We start from the raw sequence: 21,964 nt of genomic DNA, 5'->3' as shown, positions 1-21,964 counted from the left end.
CTCGATCGAGATGTGCGTACTTATTTTTTCAAGCAGAGTGGGCATTCTGTTTGTTTATTATTCTGTGGTTCAGGACTCTTAAAACTCAGAAACTTTGCAATTTCATAAATCTTAAGCCGGTTTCTCGCATGTTGTTAAGAGTACTCAACATAGTTTCTATTTTTCAGGATTCTGAAATAAACATTGTGTGTTTAATTATACGTCCGTAGTGCTAGTATCCACGTCCATTAAAGAAAGTCCCTAAGTTTTCCCCTAAACAGTATACTGTCCTTGGTGATAATGAATTATATGTCGCACGTCGTTTTAAAGTTTGCAAAATAACACTTCCTAGTCAGCTGATTGTTAATTTACGTTTTCAAATAGAATGTCTAATTATAGCACGCCGTGTAATATTGAAACGAAATGAAGTGATGCAGTGAAATATTGAGTGAAAATAATGGAAGTGAACAAATTAGTGTTTACCAATATCAGCTGTGAAAATGCCATTAAACTGTCATAACAATGGTTGAAAAAAACTAGAAATTCTTTGTGATCGGTGTGTTCAACACCTTTTAGGTGCGTTTCGTATTAATATATCGTTTTTACGCATTTAGTGATAGTTCCAATGGTTATAGATTTCCGCAACTTTAGTAAAAACAGCATTTCTTTGTTTATACTGTTTTCTGTAAACAGGTCTTATTTTTCCATAATAATCATTATAAGCTATAACCCCATTACGTTAATTTAGCCAATGTTCGTCTATTGTTGGTTTGATTAATGAAGGGATACAATTTTCTAAGAATAAATTTTTTTTGAAATCCTAATGGCAGCACCAATAGGAGTTAGTTTAAATATTGTTCATTTTAGGCAAACTAAAAAAATTTTGTATTGGTTTTGTAGATATGTAATACAAAAATTCTGAGTGACTAAACAAATAACTAGTAAGATTTACATTTATTTCCATATTTCACCATTGCAAACACATAAACCTTCTAAATTAAGGAATATATTTACTATTTAATTTTTTTTGTTAAAATACTGGCATAAAAATAGTATTATAAGTTTAACTGCATGCCAATATTTTCAAGCTAAAAGTTGCATTATATTTATTAGAACTATTGAGTTTTGTAATATCTTTTAGTTAAAATAAGAGATTAGTTAACCAGATTGTTATTCATTCTTTCATCATTATTTTTGTGTACTGTGCATACCAATTTAGTTTCACTTATTAATTAAATCAATGTTGAATTATTCTCTTTGGTTTCAATATAAATAATTAGTTTATTTTTGACATTTAGTTATTTGCATAATTGGTTTTTATTTAGTAACAAACTGTGTTCCCATTAGTAATGAATTTTGAGTTATATACTGAACAATAGTGTGTAAGTTCCATCCATAATGTTGTTTTCTATTTTGAAAGAATCCTTGGTGATTTTATATACACTGGAAAATATTCTTGGATAATTAACTATTTACAAATATTTCTCTTGGTTTCTGTGAATGTATAATGTAGAAGTTACCATTTTGCTGCTATCAACTTTGCCATGGCATGGAATTCTTATGAAGGTAATTAGGTAGTTGTACACACCTCCCTGCCTTATTGACTTTTTGAAGTTGCTTTAAGCCAAATTCTTTATAATTTTCAAGTTTTTGATGATTCCGTACTTCATTTTTTGCATCCATATTTTAGGAATATCAAGTAAACATTAATGTTCTTCACTTATTCAGGCATATTACCAGTTTTTCTCAAACATTGTCTCTTATGCTATTGGAATGTCATTATTCCATTTCATTCTAGATTGATGTTCCTTATGTGTCTTCTTTCAATTGGTTGGTTCATTATCCAAATCTAGTAGTAGTTGAGATTATAAGAATCAAAAAAATTTTTTTTAACCTCAGAAAATGTTGAACTTCACTAAATAATATGTCTAATCTAATCCTTTCTGAATGTTGAACCAACAAATTATTATTTATTATTAAATTATTTTTTATTAAATTTAAAAAAAGTGCAAATGTCAGTAAAAAAAATGAAAAAATTAGTAGTTGACACATCCAAGGGTTAGTAATAATTACTCAAGTAGGTAATGAGAATTAATAATATATAATTACAGTATATAAAGTATTTAAATTTAACCATTTACATCCAATGAATCTGGAAACTGATATTTTATTCTTTCTTCTGAAATGAGTTTCTGAGGTTAAGGAATTCTTTTTATGGTTAGATGAAATGTTGTTACACTGACATCTTTATCATTAATTCTAGATGAAGTTTTACTGTCATCACAATAATTCATACCAATAACTTTACAATTATTGAAAAAATTTTTGTATTATACATACATATTTATATTGTCTTTTCTCTTCTTGTTTTTTATTAACTTATTTTTTTTTTCTAATTACTTTAGGTTTCTGTTTTTAGTAAGGTCCTTTTCATACCTTTTCTTTTGTCTACCTTCTGCTCTTTTCTTTTTTTCTTCAAGTAGCTTGATCTCCTTATACTTACTCTTTATCTTTTTTTTCCACTTTTCTTTTTTTTTATGAGGATACTTTGGCTTCAGGCCAAAATAGTATTCATTGAAAAGGAGATTGATCTAATTTCATTTGATGTAGAATATCTAGGTAGTCCAAATAGTATTCATTTAAAAGGAGATGATATAATTTCATTTGGTGTAGAATATCTAGGTAGTTCTACCATTGTAGAAGACTGATCTTGTGATTGTGTAGTACTACTGAAGTAGCAGAAGTGTCTTGAATAGTAGTGAAAATTTTTCCTAGTTGCAGTAGTGTGACATTTCAAAACATCTGATACATTTTATATCAGTCTCAGTAACTCAGACTAGTTCAATATCTTATAGGTATATTGTGTTCTATTCTTCTGTTGGTTTATCAGGTTTGTCCTCTGTAAGTATCTTCAACATTAGGGTTGTTTTCATCATTTGGTATGTGCACAATATGTCTCAATGATGTTGTCTTCATTATCCAGTTCTTTCACATCATTTTTCATTTTCAACTTGTTTATTCCTTCTTTGAACTGTGTTTTATGCAAACATTTTTGTAAAAATGAAGGAGAAATAAATCATCATTGTCACTGTCCCATTCTAGACTAGTTTTGAAAAGAGTTAGTTTTTCTTTATCAATATGTTTTTCTGTAAAGTATTTGCCATCTTTCATTTCCTGCAGTTCCTGCTCTTTCTTTAAAATGTAAATTTTTTCATTGGGAAACATAATAGCACCAACATTTCAGGGAACTAAGACACATTTTCAGAAACCATTCTTTAAAATTGATGCCACTAGCCTTTCCTGTAGCACTTTTTTCAAAAGAGGACAGAAGTGAATTTTCTTTAAAACGGGAAAAGTCTTATTATATCAATCTGCCACTGTGCTAAATGGACCCTTCCAAATAATGAAATACAGCAACATCCGTTGGCTAAATCAAATGTGCTGTTATATTCAGATCAAGTGCTACCAATATAATAAAATATTCAGTACAAAACTTGCTAGTGTATAATGCTAAATGGAATGAATGTCCATAAATGAATAGAAGTACTTACTAATGAGGGATTTTGCTTTCTGGCAAACACTTACCAAAAACATTTGTAATGAACTCATAAGAGGTAAGTAGGCTTGTATCATCCATCCCTTTTCTGACCTCCCAATACTAGTTCTTCAGGAACACCAGTGCCAGTTCTTTTGAAATTCTCTCATATTTAAATATGACCATTGGTGGTGCCACTTTACCAGTGATCTGTTACCCATTACCTGTTATAAGGACTGTTAGGCATTCATTTTCATCTGGATCAATTTGTTGGTAGTTGGTAAACAGTTTGTTCACCTTTTTTTTAAGGAAAAATATTTCAGGATTTCTTTTTAAAAATCTAGTAAACCAGGTTCTTTGTGGCTTGTTATCTTTCAAGGGATTCTGTTTACTCAGTTAGTTCATAAGAACCTGGAACAAGACCTCTAATATAATGATAAAACTTTTAGTACATGAATACTGCTCATAAGTTGCTGTTGTTGGATAGGGAAACTGGCTCTGGCTACATCATTGATCCACTTCATTAAAATATTCTCCTGATCTTCCTTTAGGTCTGGTTCTGGATCTATTTTTCTTTTGCGTGAAATTTTGCCTTTTACCTGTATAACATAGTCACTCTGGGCATACAATACGTATTTGCTGCTAAGATAGAGAGGATAATAAAATATTATGTTTTTCCAGTCTCAGTATAAAATGGTAATAGTTGACACCTATGTCAACTACTAGTATTTTTTTTATGTGTGTTAATATTTGACACCAAGCCTATATTTAGTTTTGAGGTTAAAAGAAACATACAATATTAACAAGAAATTACCTTAATGTTCATCTAATATAGTGGTATAACTACAATCACAATTGTTCACAATTTAATCAATATTTTTTGAACTTGCCCTCTTAGTACTTTTATGTAGAACACTTCTTGCAACTGATTATGGAAATTCTCTGTTTTAAGGTTAAAGGATTATATAGTTCCATTGAAGATGTATAGATGACACTAGTTAACAACTTTGTTATGATCTGTAGCCATTCTCCTCCACAATCAACCTCCAAGTGAACTTTCATCTTCATCAACATCATCCTCCCATCTCTTTCTCAGCCTCCCAATAAGTCTCTTTCCCTGCATTCTTACAAGATACTAGGATACTGGTGGTTCTACATACATGTTATGATATTTCATAACTGTATCTGATTTGCTACCTGTTTTTTATTTATAGGGCCTAGTATTCATCTTAGTACCTTTCTTTCAAAGATGTCCATGCAGTTTACATATTTTTAAGTCAATATCCAAGTTACATATCCATAGCTCACCATTGATCAGATTATGGTCTCATGATGTACATCTCATGATTTAAATATCTAGTTCATAGAAGTATACTGTATTGGCTAGGATGATTCTTCTGCTAAGCTCAGCGTCTTCTATGTTGTCCTTTGTAATTTTGACTCCTAAATAGTTTTTTTCTAAGTTGCTACTTATTAGGTAGGGTCATGCTCTCTCTGATTGGATTTATACTAGGATTTTAGTCTTTTTTTGTGTTTATTGACAGATCTATTTGTTTAGTATGTGATTTGAGTTCTCATTTATTCTCGCCTGTTGCTTTGGTTCTACTCATGATATTTATCTCAACATTGTTGGTACTAGATCACCTTGTTTTAATCCTTATGTTATTTGAGATCCTCTGTATCCCATTTCCGAGCTGCAATCAACAAAATTAGTATAGCCTATTTGATAGCCAACACATGATAATCAAGTAGGGCACAAGAAGAAGAAGCATCATTTGAAATCAATCTATCATCTTGTGTTGTATGTATCTGTGTCCATAATTGTCATTCAGATGAGCCTAATTAGTTTGGGTGGTATTTCAAATTCACTTAATATTTTGTATAAATGTGCCCTTTTTATTGAGTCATGTGCTTGTATATTTAAAGTCAACAAAAATATCAAAACTAATTCATCAATAAAAAAGCTTTTTTGACCCTGGAACAGTTAATATTAAATTTTCTCATAATTTAAAAAATGTTAATTTATTAGTAAACTGAATTTGTGTCAGGTATTGATCTAACTTTACAATCATAGCAAATAATTAAATCTATCAGATTCTTGCTATTTCAAACATACTAGTTTTTTTATGTGATATGAGCAATATAAGTAAATAATAAAAATGCATTGTCAAAAATGAATGTCCATAAATGAATAGAAGTACTTACTAATGAGGGATTTTGCTTTCTGGCAAACACTTACCAAAAACATTTGTAATGAACTCATAAGAGGTAAGTAGGCTTGTATCATCCATCCCTTTTCTGACCTCCCAATACTAGTTCTTCAGGAACACCAGTGCCAGTTCTTTTGAAATTCTCTCATATTTAAATATGACCATTGGTGGTGCCACTTTACCAGTGATCTGTTACCCATTACCTGTTATAAGGACTGTTAGGCATTCATTTTCATCTGGATCAATTTGTTGGTAGTTGGTAAACAGTTTGTTCACCTTTTTTTTAAGGAAAAATATTTCAGGATTTCTTTTTAAAAATCTAGTAAACCAGGTTCTTTGTGGCTTGTTATCTTTCAAGGGATTCTGTTTACTCAGTTAGTTCATAAGAACCTGGAACAAGACCTCTAATATAATGATAAAACTTTTAGTACATGAATACTGCTCATAAGTTGCTGTTGTTGGATAGGGAAACTGGCTCTGGCTACATCATTGATCCACTTCATTAAAATATTCTCCTGATCTTCCTTTAGGTCTGGTTCTGGATCTATTTTTCTTTTGCGTGAAATTTTGCCTTTTACCTGTATAACATAGTCACTCTGGGCATACAATACGTATTTGCTGCTAAGATAGAGAGGATAATAAAATATTATGTTTTTCCAGTCTCAGTATAAAATGGTAATAGTTGACACCTATGTCAACTACTAGTATTTTTTTTATGTGTGTTAATATTTGACACCAAGCCTATATTTAGTTTTGAGGTTAAAAGAAACATACAATATTAACAAGAAATTACCTTAATGTTCATCTAATATAGTGGTATAACTACAATCACAATTGTTCACAATTTAATCAATATTTTTTGAACTTGCCCTCTTAGTACTTTTATGTAGAACACTTCTTGCAACTGATTATGGAAATTCTCTGTTTTAAGGTTAAAGGATTATATAGTTCCATTGAAGATGTATAGATGACACTAGTTAACAACTTTGTTATGATCTGTAGCCATTCTCCTCCACAATCAACCTCCAAGTGAACTTTCATCTTCATCAACATCATCCTCCCATCTCTTTCTCAGCCTCCCAATAAGTCTCTTTCCCTGCATTCTTACAAGATACTAGGATACTGGTGGTTCTACATACATGTTATGATATTTCATAACTGTATCTGATTTGCTACCTGTTTTTTATTTATAGGGCCTAGTATTCATCTTAGTACCTTTCTTTCAAAGATGTCCATGCAGTTTACATATTTTTAAGTCAATATCCAAGTTACATATCCATAGCTCACCATTGATCAGATTATGGTCTCATGATGTACATCTCATGATTTAAATATCTAGTTCATAGAAGTATACTGTATTGGCTAGGATGATTCTTCTGCTAAGCTCAGCGTCTTCTATGTTGTCCTTTGTAATTTTGACTCCTAAATAGTTTTTTTCTAAGTTGCTACTTATTAGGTAGGGTCATGCTCTCTCTGATTGGATTTATACTAGGATTTTAGTCTTTTTTTGTGTTTATTGACAGATCTATTTGTTTAGTATGTGATTTGAGTTCTCATTTATTCTCGCCTGTTGCTTTGGTTCTACTCATGATATTTATCTCAACATTGTTGGTACTAGATCACCTTGTTTTAATCCTTATGTTATTTGAGATCCTCTGTATCCCATTTCCGAGCTGCAATCAACAAAATTAGTATAGCCTATTTGATAGCCAACACATGATAATCAAGTAGGGCACAAGAAGAAGAAGCATCATTTGAAATCAATCTATCATCTTGTGTTGTATGTATCTGTGTCCATAATTGTCATTCAGATGAGCCTAATTAGTTTGGGTGGTATTTCAAATTCACTTAATATTTTGTATAAATGTGCCCTTTTTATTGAGTCATGTGCTTGTATATTTAAAGTCAACAAAAATATCAAAACTAATTCATCAATAAAAAAGCTTTTTTGACCCTGGAACAGTTAATATTAAATTTTCTCATAATTTAAAAAATGTTAATTTATTAGTAAACTGAATTTGTGTCAGGTATTGATCTAACTTTACAATCATAGCAAATAATTAAATCTATCAGATTCTTGCTATTTCAAACATACTAGTTTTTTTATGTGATATGAGCAATATAAGTAAATAATAAAAATGCATTTAACCGGATAAGTAAATAATTCTAATATTTCTTAGTGTTTAATGTTTAATTTAAATTTTCTATTATCATAATATAAGTACTCTTAATAAAATTAATTATATTACTTAGTAGTCGTTTTTGTATTGATCATTGTTTACATGAAATAGATTATATTTATTAATTCTTTCACTAGTTTCGTTTGGTTAGTCTAAACTATGGAGTATATAAAAAAATGTTATTAAAAAACTGTTGTATATCAAAGACGTCTATAATTTAAAATTATTTTCGATTATACAGGGTCAGTCAGAATAACGGAATTAACCAAAATTGTGTATTTTTAAATGGAACACCCTGTATATTAAACCATTTTTGAATAATTTTTTAAAAATATGAGGAGTTTGTGTAATACTTCAGAGGTCAGAGACGAAAATGCCACTGAACCTCTAAAAGCCATATGGACAAGCTGAATTTTGCTGATAATGTCAATTTTTACCCCAAAAAATATGCAAAAATTTACCACTCCTACCCCCGGCTTCCCCCTAAAACTCCGCTACTAGGGGCGGAACAAAAAAATCAATCGATTTACCAAGAATCTGTACGCCGTTGAAAAACAAGGCTTTATATAAAAAATGTAACTGGGATAATTTTGACCAAAAATGCACTTTTTGTGTAAATTAAACCATTCTCTCAGAAACAACGCTTAAACAGCGCATTTGAATGTTAGTTGCGCGCGCGAAATCAATTTTAAATAAAATTTGTATCAACTTGAATGTAAAAATTTGGTATCTTTTGCTCAGAGTGTCTTATCGTCAAAAATCAAAATGCTTTTTAAAGGTAAATAGTGTAGATTTCGTATGCAATTTTTGTATTTTGTCGCAAATAAAGTCAGTTTGTATAAAGGTGTAAAATAAATAAACGTTGCGTGATTTTTGCCATTTTTTACGATTCTCGTGAGATCAATAAAATGTATTACTTCCATCGACTAGTCACTATGGATTTCCATTGTTAAAGCCTAATCTTCAAAACCTATAGCATGAAATTTCGGTTTTGAGTTTTGGCAACAAATGCGAGGCATTTAAAATATGTCCAAAAAATGCTGAATTTAAACTTTCACATTACAAACGATCTAAAAGTACGTTTTTCAAAACTATACAACTTCAGTAACAGACTCCACCCAATACCGTCTTCGTGGAACCATTTCCCGTGACGTGCGGTCGTTTGTAATGTGGAAGTTTAAATTCGGCGTTTTTAGGCTTATTTCAAATGCCTTATATTTGTTACCAAAACTCAAAATCGAAATTTCATATTATATCATTCTACAGCCACCGGTCAATAGAACTGATACATTTTGTTGATCTCATGAGGATCATAAAAAATGGCACATATCGCGCAACGTTTATTTATTTGGCGGATTTATAGAAACTGACTTTATTTGCGGCAAAATACAAAAATTGCATACGAAAGCTGCAATCTTCACCTTCATCTGTTATATTTTTTATTTGAAAATTTTTTTTCTACTGTGTATAGATTCTTGATAAATCGATTTTTTTCGCTCCTTCCCCCCTACGAGGGTGTTTTTTTTAGGGAATAACTATAGATTTTATGTATTTGCAGATTTTTTTTGATACATTTTGTGTATACTGATAAGAAACAAAAATTTTAAAAATCTAATTTTATAAACGTAAATCATAGTACAAGATCCCACTGCAAAATAATTACGTTTATAACGTAGTTAATCAAACTCACATTTTGCCTGAGAAAAAATTTTCGATGCATACTTTAAAAACTCACAAATGACACTTTAAATCAGTATCTTGACGCGCTAGTTGTTTTTGACTTTATCTTTGATGACAACCTTATATCGTCATATTAAGAAAAAAAGTTTTAATTTTATATAAAAAACATGCGTATACATCATGAGTAGCGTATTTTATTTAAAAAATAACTGAACGAAATAAAATTTTTGTTCAAAAATTAATTATTATTAATTGAATTAAAAATATTTGCGGCCCCTTTTGAACTGGCAAAGTGAGTTTGATTAACTACGTTATGAATGTAGGGACCCTGCAGTGGGATCGTAGACTATCAAACTATCAAAGATTAAAAAAAACGTATGCTAGTTAAAATTAGTTGAATTTAACTCATGCTACAAAATAATATTTACCTAACAGATAACCCATATTCATAAATTCATTATTAACTATGTTAATAAATATTTAAAATGTTGCCAATTATGTTCAAGACCCTGGCACACTGGCAAAGTTATTTTGTATATGAATTTTCATATTATCCCTTGTGGGTTCGTCGTTGTATACTATATTTTTCATATAACCCCAAAAAAATAGCCCAGTGGAGCTAGTCCTGGAGATCTTGGATCTATTCTACAGTTGGTGCTCCGTCATGTTAAAACCACTTGTTTCGTGTAATTCCCAAGGTAATATTCTTTCGTTCGGTCGAAGATGTAAGCTCCAATGACATATTATGATCCAACAATGCCTCTCCAAACATTGAACGATATATGTTCTGGGGCGTAATTCGAAATAGGTGAAAATTTTCATCGGAGTAATAATGATAATTATTATATCTGTTAACGAACCCATTGCGATGGCATGTCTTGTTGCTTCGTCAAAAAATAAAATATTTTTCAAAAAATTACATTTTTTCCGCCCACATACAAAAATTTCTTCTTTGACAGTCATTTTCAAATGATTTTTAAATGAGTGAAATTTGGTTTTCTTTGTGTTGTTGCTCTTTACTTAGTATTATTGCTCAATTAATTACTATTTTAATGGGAATAAGTCACAATTGAAGGTTAAAATAAGTTTATTGACGTTTCAAGTTCCACTTCGGAAGTCCTTCTCATAATACAAACATGATATTGCCAATATTGCTGAGTTGCGTTCCTGGGACGACTTTATTTTAAGATAGTTCATTCAATTACATGAAGTCAACTTTAACTTGAGAATATCAAGTGGTTGTCTTTTTAAAGTCAGATAAAATTAAATTATTGAAAGAATTTTTCACCAAGAAAAGTTCTACCAAGTGTAACTAACGATAAATTTATTAAAGGAAAACCATCATAAATTCATTTATTTGCTAAAAAATTACTAGGGTAGATTTTAAAATGTGTTTCATTTAATAATAAATAATAATTTAATAATTAACTTATGCATGTTGATTACATTTATTAGCATTGTAAATATTATTTCGTATCATGAGTTATTAAATTTAATCAATTTTTACTAGCATACGTTTTTATTTTAATCTTCGATATTTTAATATTGTTTCTAAAATCATATTATAATTTTTGTTTGTTATAAATTTTGTATAGATTTAGTTTGTTGTCAAAAAAATTATAAAAACGTAAAATCTATAGTTATTTTTTAAATATATCTAAAACGAAGTAAGCTATGTGTATAACCTTATACTATAAGAAAGGTTGTAATATTTTCCACAAAATACAATACGAATATAGTGTTCACACTGTATATTGTATGGCTGGATGTCAAAGATATTAAATTATTTAAAAATTACACAAGAGAAAAACTCGTCACTTACATTTTTATTATCACGGAAACCTAAATCCACAACCCTTTAAATATTATATTTTTCTCAATGAAAGGTTAAATATTTCGAAAATTATTGGCTTTAGTCCTATAAAACCTTTTACAAACTCTTCATATTTTTAATAAATATATTCAATGGTTTAAGGGTGTTCTATTAAAAAAAAAACACAACATTGGACCATTCCGTTGTTCTGACTGATCCTATACAATCGAAAATAATTTTAAATAGTAGAAGTCTTTGATATACATGCTTTGTTAAAAATATTTTTTTACATATATTTCATGGATTAGCGGCAACAAAAGAAAACGAGTGATCTGGCGCACCCTGTATATATATATATATATATATATATATATATATATATATATATATATATATATAGAGAGAGAGAGGTTTAATTATGTATTGTATTATGTATATTATATTATGTATTTTCCTCATAATTGTAATTTCTTCTTCTACTGCAGATTTTTGGTGTTGAATAACTTTTATATCTTTTTATTATTGTGACAGAATTAGCCTAAATTATAGCATTTTAATCTGTTTATGCATCCTTATCCATATTTTATATCTTAATCTATCTGATTTTCCTACCTTAGCTAAAATCTTGGACTAAATCTGTATTATAAAGGTATCCTTCAGAATTTTTAGAATTAGTAATTTGTGTATTCTCATTTAATGTGTCCGATCTCCTTTTATTGTTACTAGGCTTTTTCTTAACCCATTTTTTCTTTTTATTTATACGAAAATGGTCCCTGCTTCAAACATGGATGCTGTTAATATTGATACACATATTCGTATTTCCAAATGAATATGTATATTTTATATATTTATCTTTCTTAGATTCCTGGAACCTACTGTATGAGTTTTGATCAATTAATTTTTTCCTTTTGTCCTTTATTTATTTCAGTAAGATTGATTTATCCCTGGCGATGTCATATGAATAGTCTAGATGTTTACAATCCTCCTCACATACATGTCTTGCCAAATTGTCTTCCATCAAGTAATCTTTGGTCTTCCTCTAATACTGATTCTGGTCTTCCAGAAACTTGCACTTTAGCAATTCTTCTTACTGGTTGATTATCATTTCTACATTGAACATGCGCTAACATTTTTAACCTATGCTCTTCCACTGTGACATCAATAATTCGTGGTATCACTAAAACTTTGCCTAATATATCCATTTTTGATAATAATAATGATTGCATAAATAAAAATTTAGGAGATATTAAGAAAGATAGACCAAAAAGATAGAGGACTAAAGAATCTAAAAGGAGAAATCGAACTCGAACCCATATCAGCAGAATAGGAGAGGAACATTACAAAAAAGAATTATACATAAATGAAGAAACACTAAATAAACATGACGGAGTAATAGAAACTTACGGCAACGACGAAATCGAAAGTCCTACAGCAGATGAAATACATAAACAGATTTAAAAAACTCACCAAATTACAAGACAGCAGGGTAGGACGAATAGTAATAGTAGTAGAGCTAATAAAGGAGGAGCATCATGGCATAGAGAAATATTTCTTCTAATAGAGGAAATATGGAATAAAAATATGATGTCAGATGAATGGAACAGATCAATTATAGTGCCGATTCTTAAAAAAGTGCAAACAAGAGGATTGCAAAAACTACAGGACTAGATCTCCTCTAAACATTGCCTATAAGATCTTAGCGAATATAATAAACACTAGACTTAAAACACATGCAGAAAGAATCTTAGAATCGGTTTAGACCAAGTAAATCAACAGTAAACGCCATACATAGAATAGAGCAAATACTACTAAAAGCAAGAGAATATAATCGAGAATACACGTGGTTTTTATAGACTTCAAAAGTGCCTTCGATACAATATTACTGTTAAACAATGATAGGAGAATTAAGGGAGCTTGGGGATCCAACAAAACTAAGGAAGATGTTGACAGTAACGTTTAAAAACAACACCAAAAGTTAGATTCAACGTAATAATTTCCGGAGAAATTAAAATAAACAAAGGAGTAAAGCAAGGAGATGCTATTTCCCCGACAATTTTCAACCTAATCCTAGAAGAAACAATCTGGATAATAAAAATATTATTACCAATCAATTAAAAATAATAGTCTACGCAGATGATCTGACCTTCATGGCAAACAGAAAGATTGCGCTAATAAAAGCATTCGAAAAATTCGAAAAGGAAGCAAAAAGAATAGGTTTGGAGATCAATGAAAATAAAATAAAGTATATGAAGAACATTGGAAATAATTGGAGGGCCAGATTGGAAGAGAGAATTTTAAAGGGAAATCAGTCGTACGGCATCAACAGAAATTTACCGAGAAGGAAAAAATTAAACAAAAACACAAAAATTAATTTATACAGAACCTTAATTAGACCAGTTGTTATGTATGTATGCTGTGAAAACAACAAAGATAAATAAAAAAGAGATGAGAATAATATTAGGCCCCAATGTTATAAGAGAAGGTGAGACAATACTTAAAACGAACGTGGAAATAGAAAACGAACTGAAGGGAGAAAACATAGTCAGGTATATAAAATCACTCCATTTAGAATGGACCGGACACATATTAAGATCACATTAAGATATGCTGCGAGGAATAACCGATTGGACTCCACTATGGTCTAGAAGAAGAGAAAGATCGAAAAAAAGATGGATAGAACACGTGGAAGAGGAAGTAAGAGCCATGAAGGTTATAGATTAGAAAACTCAATGCAGGGACCGAAAAAAAATGGAAACAGATCTCCACAGTCGCGAAAATACATAATAAATTATATTGAACAAAGGGCAATAATCCACCTCTAAAAAAGGATAATTACATCCCCATACGTGAGCAATAATCCCATGGCAGTGCAAGGCTATGATGATTATCCATTTTTAATGTTATCCTTTTTTGTCAAATCATTCATCCATCTTCAGCATTTTTATTATCTCTACATGTTTTTCTTTCCTTTTTATTGCCCAACATTCGTTCCGTATATCATAACTAATCTTTTGGCAGGTTTTTTGGATTTTTCCTTCCATTTAATTAATCCCGCTCTAACTCCTACTACATGCACCTCCATCTATACCGCCATTACTATGTAATACCGATTCAATATACTTAAAAGTATTACTTTTCACAATCATATCGTCATCCAAAGTTATCATCTTATTTATAGCAGTAACTAAATATTTAAATGAACATTCTAGATACTCTGTTTTTGTCCTAATATGTTTTAAAGCTTTTTGTGCAAGAACTTTTGTTCAAGAAAAAATTTCGGGCCGATGCTTTTTAAATGCATTAATTTTTTTCTAATCTTGAGAAAACTAATACATATTTTTGAAAAATTTAAACGCAAAATAAAAGATTATATTATTGCCGAGGGCCAAAAGTCCGTTAGAATAAACAAAAAGTTTCTTTTGATTGAGATATTTGAAATTAAAAATTATTTTTACACACTAAATTTTCTCTTCTTTTTCACCACTGTAACTTACTAAAATAAACCATAATATAGAAGTTTTCAGGGACTTTCGGCCCTCGGTAATAATGTAATCTTTCATTCTGCGTTTAAATTTTTCAGAAATACTTGTTAGTTTTCTCAGGATTCGAAAAAAATGAATGCATTTAAAAAGCATTGGCCCGAAATTTAGCGCCTACGCTCTTAAATATCTTTTGAGTATTTCCGATTAACACTACATTATTTATTTTATCGTATGGCAATTACAACACATTTAGAACAAGTAATATAGGTATTTGACAAACTTTAAATAGTTACAAACAAACATCAAGTGTATTGATGTAATCAATTGACTCTGAAGTTGCAAACAGGAAGTCTTCGGGGCTACCATTGTAGGATCTTGAGGGACACTCTTCAATAATGTGGTCGATGGTTTGGTTCTCCCCACAGTCATATGGAGGAGACGGGTTCTTTCCCCAAATATGTAGCATGTATGCACATCTGCCATGTCTGGTTCGGATCCTATTTAGAGTAGATCATGTTTTGCGTGGAAGATCAAAACCTGGTGCCTTGTTGGTAATACTTCTTCTTCCTATGCCGTCCCCATTAACGGAGGTTGGCGACCACATTTTTAAAAGCTTCTCTGTCTTTTGCAACGTGGAATAATTCGTCTACATTCATGTTTGTCCAGTCTCGAATATTTCGCAGCCATGACTTCCTCTTTCTACCTATTCCCTTTTTGCCATCGACTCTACCCTGCATGATGACCTGCAGAAGACTATATTTATTATTTCTCAGTATGTGTCCAAGGTATGCAGTCTTGCGTACTTTTATCGTTCTCAACAATTTTTTGTCTCGACCCATCCTTCTCAGCACTTCAGGGGCATGCAGGGCATGTTATTTTGCCATTCGTTCCATTCTTGGGACCATGCATTCGTGATGTTGAACTCCTCATGTATCATTCTTGCCGTTTTCATTGGTGGTTTTCTAGAACGGAGACGGGTATTTCGTGCATCCTCGGTATCTTGGTGGATCGGCAGGTTTATATTGTTCATGATCTTTTTGTATTCACGTGTAAGTGCGTCGACTCGTCGTAAATGTGGAGGTGGAATGTGACTTCTGAATACTGGAAGCCATTGGGTGGGAGTTGCTTTAATTGTACCAGCTATCATCCTCATAGTGCTGTGCAGCTGATTGTCGACCTTTTTTACGTGTGGACTGTGTAGCCAGACTGGAGCACAATATTCAGCGGTCGAGAAAACAAGGGCTAAGGCAGTAGAGCGGAGAGTGGAAACCGATGCTCCCCAGGTGGTACCGCAGAGCTTCTGTATAATGTTATTTCTTGTACTCAACTTTTGGGCAGTTTTTATTAAATTCTCTTTAAATTATAGCGTTCTGTCTAGTGTTACGCCTAGGTACTTCGGTGTTTTGTTGTGGGTAAGTGTGGTATTTTCAAACCGTATGTTGAGTTCCTTTCCAGCAAGTTTATTGTTCAGGTGAAAGCAACTAACTTCTGTTTTGGATGCATTTGGTTGAAGTCGCCACTTGCGAAAATATTTGCCCAATATATAATATATAAGTCTGCCGTCAGAACTTCTTCAGACGTTTCTAGTATTTTGCATCGTGTAGTGAGGGCCCAGTCATCGGCGTATCCGAACTTCCTTGACTGTGTTTCCGGCATATCTGCTAGGTATGAGCTAAATAGTAGTGGAGAGAGCACTGGGATGTGGACTCATTTCTTATTGACACATCACCACATAACCTCTTGAGGAACTCAATCATATGTTGGCTCATATATATATATATATATATATATATATATATATATATATATATATATATATATATATATATATATATATATATATATATATATAGTCCTATAGTTGCTATAGAAGCGGTACCACAGCTATTTTAAGTAGGTATTTCTTGAAAATACGGTAAAATTTCGATGAGTAAATTTTAAAAAATCGCTTAAAAAGCGATGGGTACCCTCCATCTGGCGGACGGCATTCTTTTTTTCTTCATTTTTAGGCTGTAAGGAACGAAAAAAAATTGGTCTGAGCAGTGTTCCTTCAAATTTGAAAAAGCGTTTTTTGGCATCAAAAAAAGGACGATTTTCTGTGGAATTCGACATATACTCTTCGATATCTTCGATCTTACTTCCATAGTCTATTATGATATTTTGATTTGAAATCACTTTTGTTTTATTTCCATTAATTTTTAAACCGATTTTCGCAGATTCTTCGTTAAGCTCCTTTAGCATGTAGATTAAGTAGTTCTTGTGTATTGTTACTTATGAGTACTATGTCATCGGCAAATCTTAGATGACATAAAAATCTGCCATCGATTTTAATTGAGCGTTGTTCCCAATTTAACTTCTTGATCACATCTTCTAATGCAAGAGAGAGTCTCCCTATCTAAATCCTCTTTCTAATCTTATTTTACTTGTTAGACTTTCTGCTACGTTTAATTTGCATAGTTGCTTTGTCGTATACGTATTTTAGGAGTATTCTATATCTGGAATGAATACTTGCGTTATGAGTTCTATGGAATCGAATGCCTTATTGTAATCCACAAATGCCAAATGAAGAGGTTCATTGTATTCGTTACACTTTTCGATAAGTGTCCATATTGTCTGTAGGTGTACTATAACGTTTGTGAAATCCCGCTTGTCCAACAGCTGGTAACTATCGAACTTATTTCATAGTCTGTTGATAATTATTTTGGTAACCTGTTTGTATGGATGTGGTAACAGGCTTATTGCTCTGCAAATGTCGAGTTTGTGTTTGTCTCCTTCCTTGTGTAATAAGAGTACCTGCACATTTTGCCACGAGGTTGGAATAGCACCCCAAAGAGGCACTTGTTCATTAAGACTTTAATTGCCTCTAAAGCAGTTTAACGTCCAGCTGTAATCATCTCTTTTGTTATTCCGTCGTCGCCAGGAATTTTCTCGTTTTTCATCTGTTTTAAGGCATTTTAAAATTCCTCGCTAGTAATTTCTGGTAGTGTTTCTAAATACATCTAGCCTGAGTAAAGCCTTGTATTAGGTTAGATGCATTCGAGATGGAAATAATAAAATACTAGTTCAAATATAACATTGAACACATGTGATGGAGAAAATATGTATTGGTGACCATATTTATAAGTAGATACGAACTAAACGTAGTCTTAATGACTTAAAACTATAAGGTAGTAACATGTGTATGAATCTGGATTAAAAAATACTTTATATCCTCAAATAGGATTTCAGAAATCTTATTTCTAAAAATAAATATATATCAGCACTACAGGATCTAGAGGCCCTTGGCTTCGATAGTCTTAACTAGTTTTTTCCACTTTATAAGGGCCTTTACTTGCCAGTCTCTTGTTCCCATTTCTTCTGTCGGTCCGGACTGCATCAAACCACTTCCTTCGTGGTCTCCCTGTTCTTTTTTTCTCTTGTTATTCTGCTTGCAGGACTCTTAGGATGTTTCTTTCTGTGGTTTGATTTTCTGCGTTATTTTGGGTCTCTTATAAATCTCCATTAGCTCCTGGTTTGTTCTTCTGCGCCATTTTCTATTATCTTTCTTTATCCCACTAAAAACTTTTCTCAGAATTTTCATCTCCCAGATCTCATAACTTTTTTTCTTCTTTTTGATTCATTGTCCAAATTTCACATGCACATAATATTGTTGGTCTCACTACTGTTTCACAAGTTCGAATCTTGGCTGCCCTGGACACGTTTTTTGCCCTCAACAGTGCATTTAACTACATACTGCTTTGCTGCCTTTTAGCAACCGCTTATCTATTTTTCTCTCTTCGTATCCTCTATTTGTAACTGTTACTCCAAGGTACCCAAATTCTGTTACTTTCTTAGATTTATACTCTGCCTCGTTCGTTCTTAGATTGATCCATTTATTTTCTTCTGCATTTCCCCTCTCATTTCCATATACTTGGTTTTTTCTTGATTTATATTCAGGCCATATTTTCTAGCTAAAAATGAATACATTTTTAAAAGTCCATGTAAAATATGTTAACCATATTGCAATCAGATTAGCTTTTTTCCTATAGTATATGCTAATCTGAATGAAACTATAAATCATTGCTTTCTTAATTTTTTAATTTTTGACTTTAATTTTACTTTAATTTGACTTATTGTTTGGAATTGGAAGTACTGTTAAATAAATTTCAAAAATATCACAGAATTATGTTGGGGGAGTTTTGAGTCCTTTCATTGGAAAATGATCTACAACTATAGCTAACCTACGTCACTTAAATCAATTTCGAATCTCTATAAAAATAATAGTGGATTAGTATTTAGATAAAGCATCTCCTTATCTGCCAGAACATTGTACACAAATTTTCGAGGTGATGTTAATGAATATTATTTTTTAATATGTTTAGAATGTTTGTTAAAGGTTGGATAAATAATTACGTGTGTGTAGTAGTGTTTAGATAAATCATATTTTTATCTATAAAAAAGTTTATTGTGTTTTTGAATGAAGTGATGTGTGATGATGAAATGCTACTTTTTAGGTATGCCTAGAAAAATTATATTTGCATAAAATTGAAAGCAAAACCAGTTCAAAATGCTGCACGTATTCCATGTGGACTCAGGGCGTATGATGACGTTTGACATGAGCTTAGCTCTAGAAAGGTGAGTACTATTCAATTTTACCATTATTATTTTGAAACTATTTTCTCCAAGTTTTTTATTAACTATTTACGAATAAACTATAGTAATGGCAAATTTAGAACTTCTTTGCCATTTCGTTCTCTATATATCGGAAGTCGTTTAAAAAATAGAAATTTTACAAATTATTTGATTATCGTTAAAAAACAAAAATAAGCTTTACTCATAGTTTGTATTTATCTACCTCACTTATAATGGACAATTAGGTATAAACATTTTGAAGTAAGTATTAGAATTTAATGGTATTGTGAATATTTTTGAGATCCATTCTTAGGACGACTATAGTTGAAATTGTAAGTTCATTACATGAAATCAATGGCATATATGTAATATTTGTCGTAAGGTGTGTTTTGTTGTTCAGTGGGCCTAGGAAACATTGACAATGATCAGCGGCTTTCTGAAAATTTTTTGTGCTGTGTTTAAAAAAAAGAAGTTTAATCTCTTGCTGCATGAATTAATTTCAAAAGTTGACATCCGCGGGAAGTTTATAACCAAGAGCACACAAATAGCTGCATATGTGGGTAAAGTCATGAGAAAGGGTCGCGCGATGTAGGATTGAAGATAAATTAGGCTAAAACCAAATATATGTTTACGGCAAGAACAAGACGAAACAATAGAAACTTCTTCCAAACAGGTCTCCGCAGGTTTGAAAATATAGCAGAGTTTACGTACGTAGGTTCCCTAGTAACCGAAAGTAAACGGTACTTAAAAGTAGTAAGTGCAGAAATAAAGAATAGAGTACACAAAGAAAACAGGGCACATTACTTAAATAAAAAACTTTTTACAGAACAGTAAAAAGTCCCGTTGTGACTTATGGTTGTGAAACATGGACCTTGCTGAAGAAAGACGAAGATGCCCTGAAAAGATTATGGTGCTACAGCCCTTAAAGTACCTCGACCTTCTTAGGCTTTCTGTGCCATTCTGCTATGTCCCTTGCTTGGATTTTCCAGTCGGCATGTTTTTAAAGGAAAGTGCTCAGGAAAATTTTTGGGTCCATCCTGGAGCAGTATGGAGATACTGAATCCGACCCAATATGAACTTTGAGCTTGAAGAGTTAATTAGACACGATATTGTATACGGTATTTCGATATAGGAAAGTTTGTTACCTTTCATAAAATTCGTTGGCTTGGCCAGTTGATTCGAATGAGTAATGAGGGAATGATAAATTACACAGAAATTTTGTTTATAGAATTCATTATTTAGTTGAAAATCTCTCTCTCTCTCTCTCTCTCTCTTTGTCAACCATTTTCCATCCAAATTTGGTATATATTTTTCAATTAAAAAACGTGGTGGTTGACGATATAATATAGATCTTAATATTATTACCTAATAATAGATCTCATTTTATCGGTTCTGATTCGTTATTTTCATGATGAAACAGGAAATCAAAATTTCATGTTTTCTTCGAAAATGACGTTTAAAAATATTCTAATTTATTTATAAATCTTTATAAATGTTTTGTTCAGAATGACTCTTGTCCCGGGAGAAAAAGTTTTTTTTTTAAATTTGTTTGAAAAAATTATTTTAATATAATATAACAATAAATAATAAAATCTTTCTAGTGAACTTTCCAGTTTATGCGTTTTTGGCCGATATTTCAATGTTTCCGTGGGTGACGTTTACGCTAAGGAATGATGAGGTAGTTTTTGGGGGTTGGTCAATGTACCAATCAATCATTAATTAGCAATACAATATGCCGCCAAGATAGGCTCAGTAGCCCTTTTCATTGCCGAGATATAACTATGGCTACGTAGCTTTGCCGTAAAGTTAACATAAACATTGTTTCTCTGAAACGGTTGCAGCAATACATTGTTTCTTGGCGTAAAACTTCAGCAATAAATTAGCAATTAATTCCTTGCGGTTCACTTTTCTAGTTTCATCGTTTTTGGCCGATATCTCAATCTTTCCGGGGGTGAGTTTTGCACTAGAAGATGATGCGGTAGTGTTTGGGGATTGGTCAATGTACCAATCAACAGCAATTAATTAACAATAAGATATGCCACCAAGATGGGCTATGCTAGATTTACTTTAAATTTAGCATAACTATTGTTTCTTGGAAACGTCTACAGCAATAGATTTTTAATTTCCGAAATAAATTGGCAGTAAATTGGTCTGAATTCGGGCTTATAAAATGGATATGGACTATTATTACTGTACCAAATCATTTTTAGACTGGGGAGCGTCCCCAGCTTTAATAACTCTGCATGGGCCTTTTGCTGTGATAATTGCTTATTTATATCTGTGATATATACAATATAATAATACAATGTATGGCTGATGATAGTAAACAATCTGCAAATCGCGACAATAGACTCGTGTTTACTAATTTGAATATAAGGACTAATAAATCGTGCTCCTACGACATAATCTTATATCGTCTTAAATACACCATAAGATTCAGAAAGAGGTCAAGAGTGACTTAACTTTTTGTAATA

General features: G+C 31.5%; 1 protein-coding gene across 8 annotated transcripts in view; it reads left to right on the top strand.

Annotated features, from left to right (window-relative positions):
- The first annotated feature begins 279 nt into the window (after window positions 1-279).
- Atg17 (autophagy-related 17) overlaps window positions 280-21,964 on the top strand; it is a 169,874-nt gene continuing 148,189 nt past the window's right edge. For 7 of the 8 annotated variants that reach the window (XR_011952134.1, XR_011952132.1, XM_072546177.1 and 4 more), the window contains exons 1-2: window positions 280-555; window positions 19,373-19,493. Coding sequence is in view for 6 of the 8 variants with exons in the window: in XM_072546177.1 (XP_072402278.1) it covers window positions 19,426-19,493 (68 nt within the window). In the remaining 2 variants the exon portion in view is untranslated. Of the gene's footprint in view, window positions 556-900; window positions 921-19,372; window positions 19,494-21,964 lie in introns of those variants that run through there. The other variant, XM_072546146.1, reaches the window with a different exon arrangement.

This window comes from Diabrotica undecimpunctata, chromosome 1, assembly GCF_040954645.1.
Source record: "Diabrotica undecimpunctata isolate CICGRU chromosome 1, icDiaUnde3, whole genome shotgun sequence".
NCBI classification, from domain to species: Eukaryota; Metazoa; Arthropoda; class Insecta; order Coleoptera; family Chrysomelidae; genus Diabrotica; species Diabrotica undecimpunctata.
The sequence above is the reverse complement of the archived record's forward strand: the minus strand, read 5'-3'. Positions and strand labels throughout refer to the sequence as shown.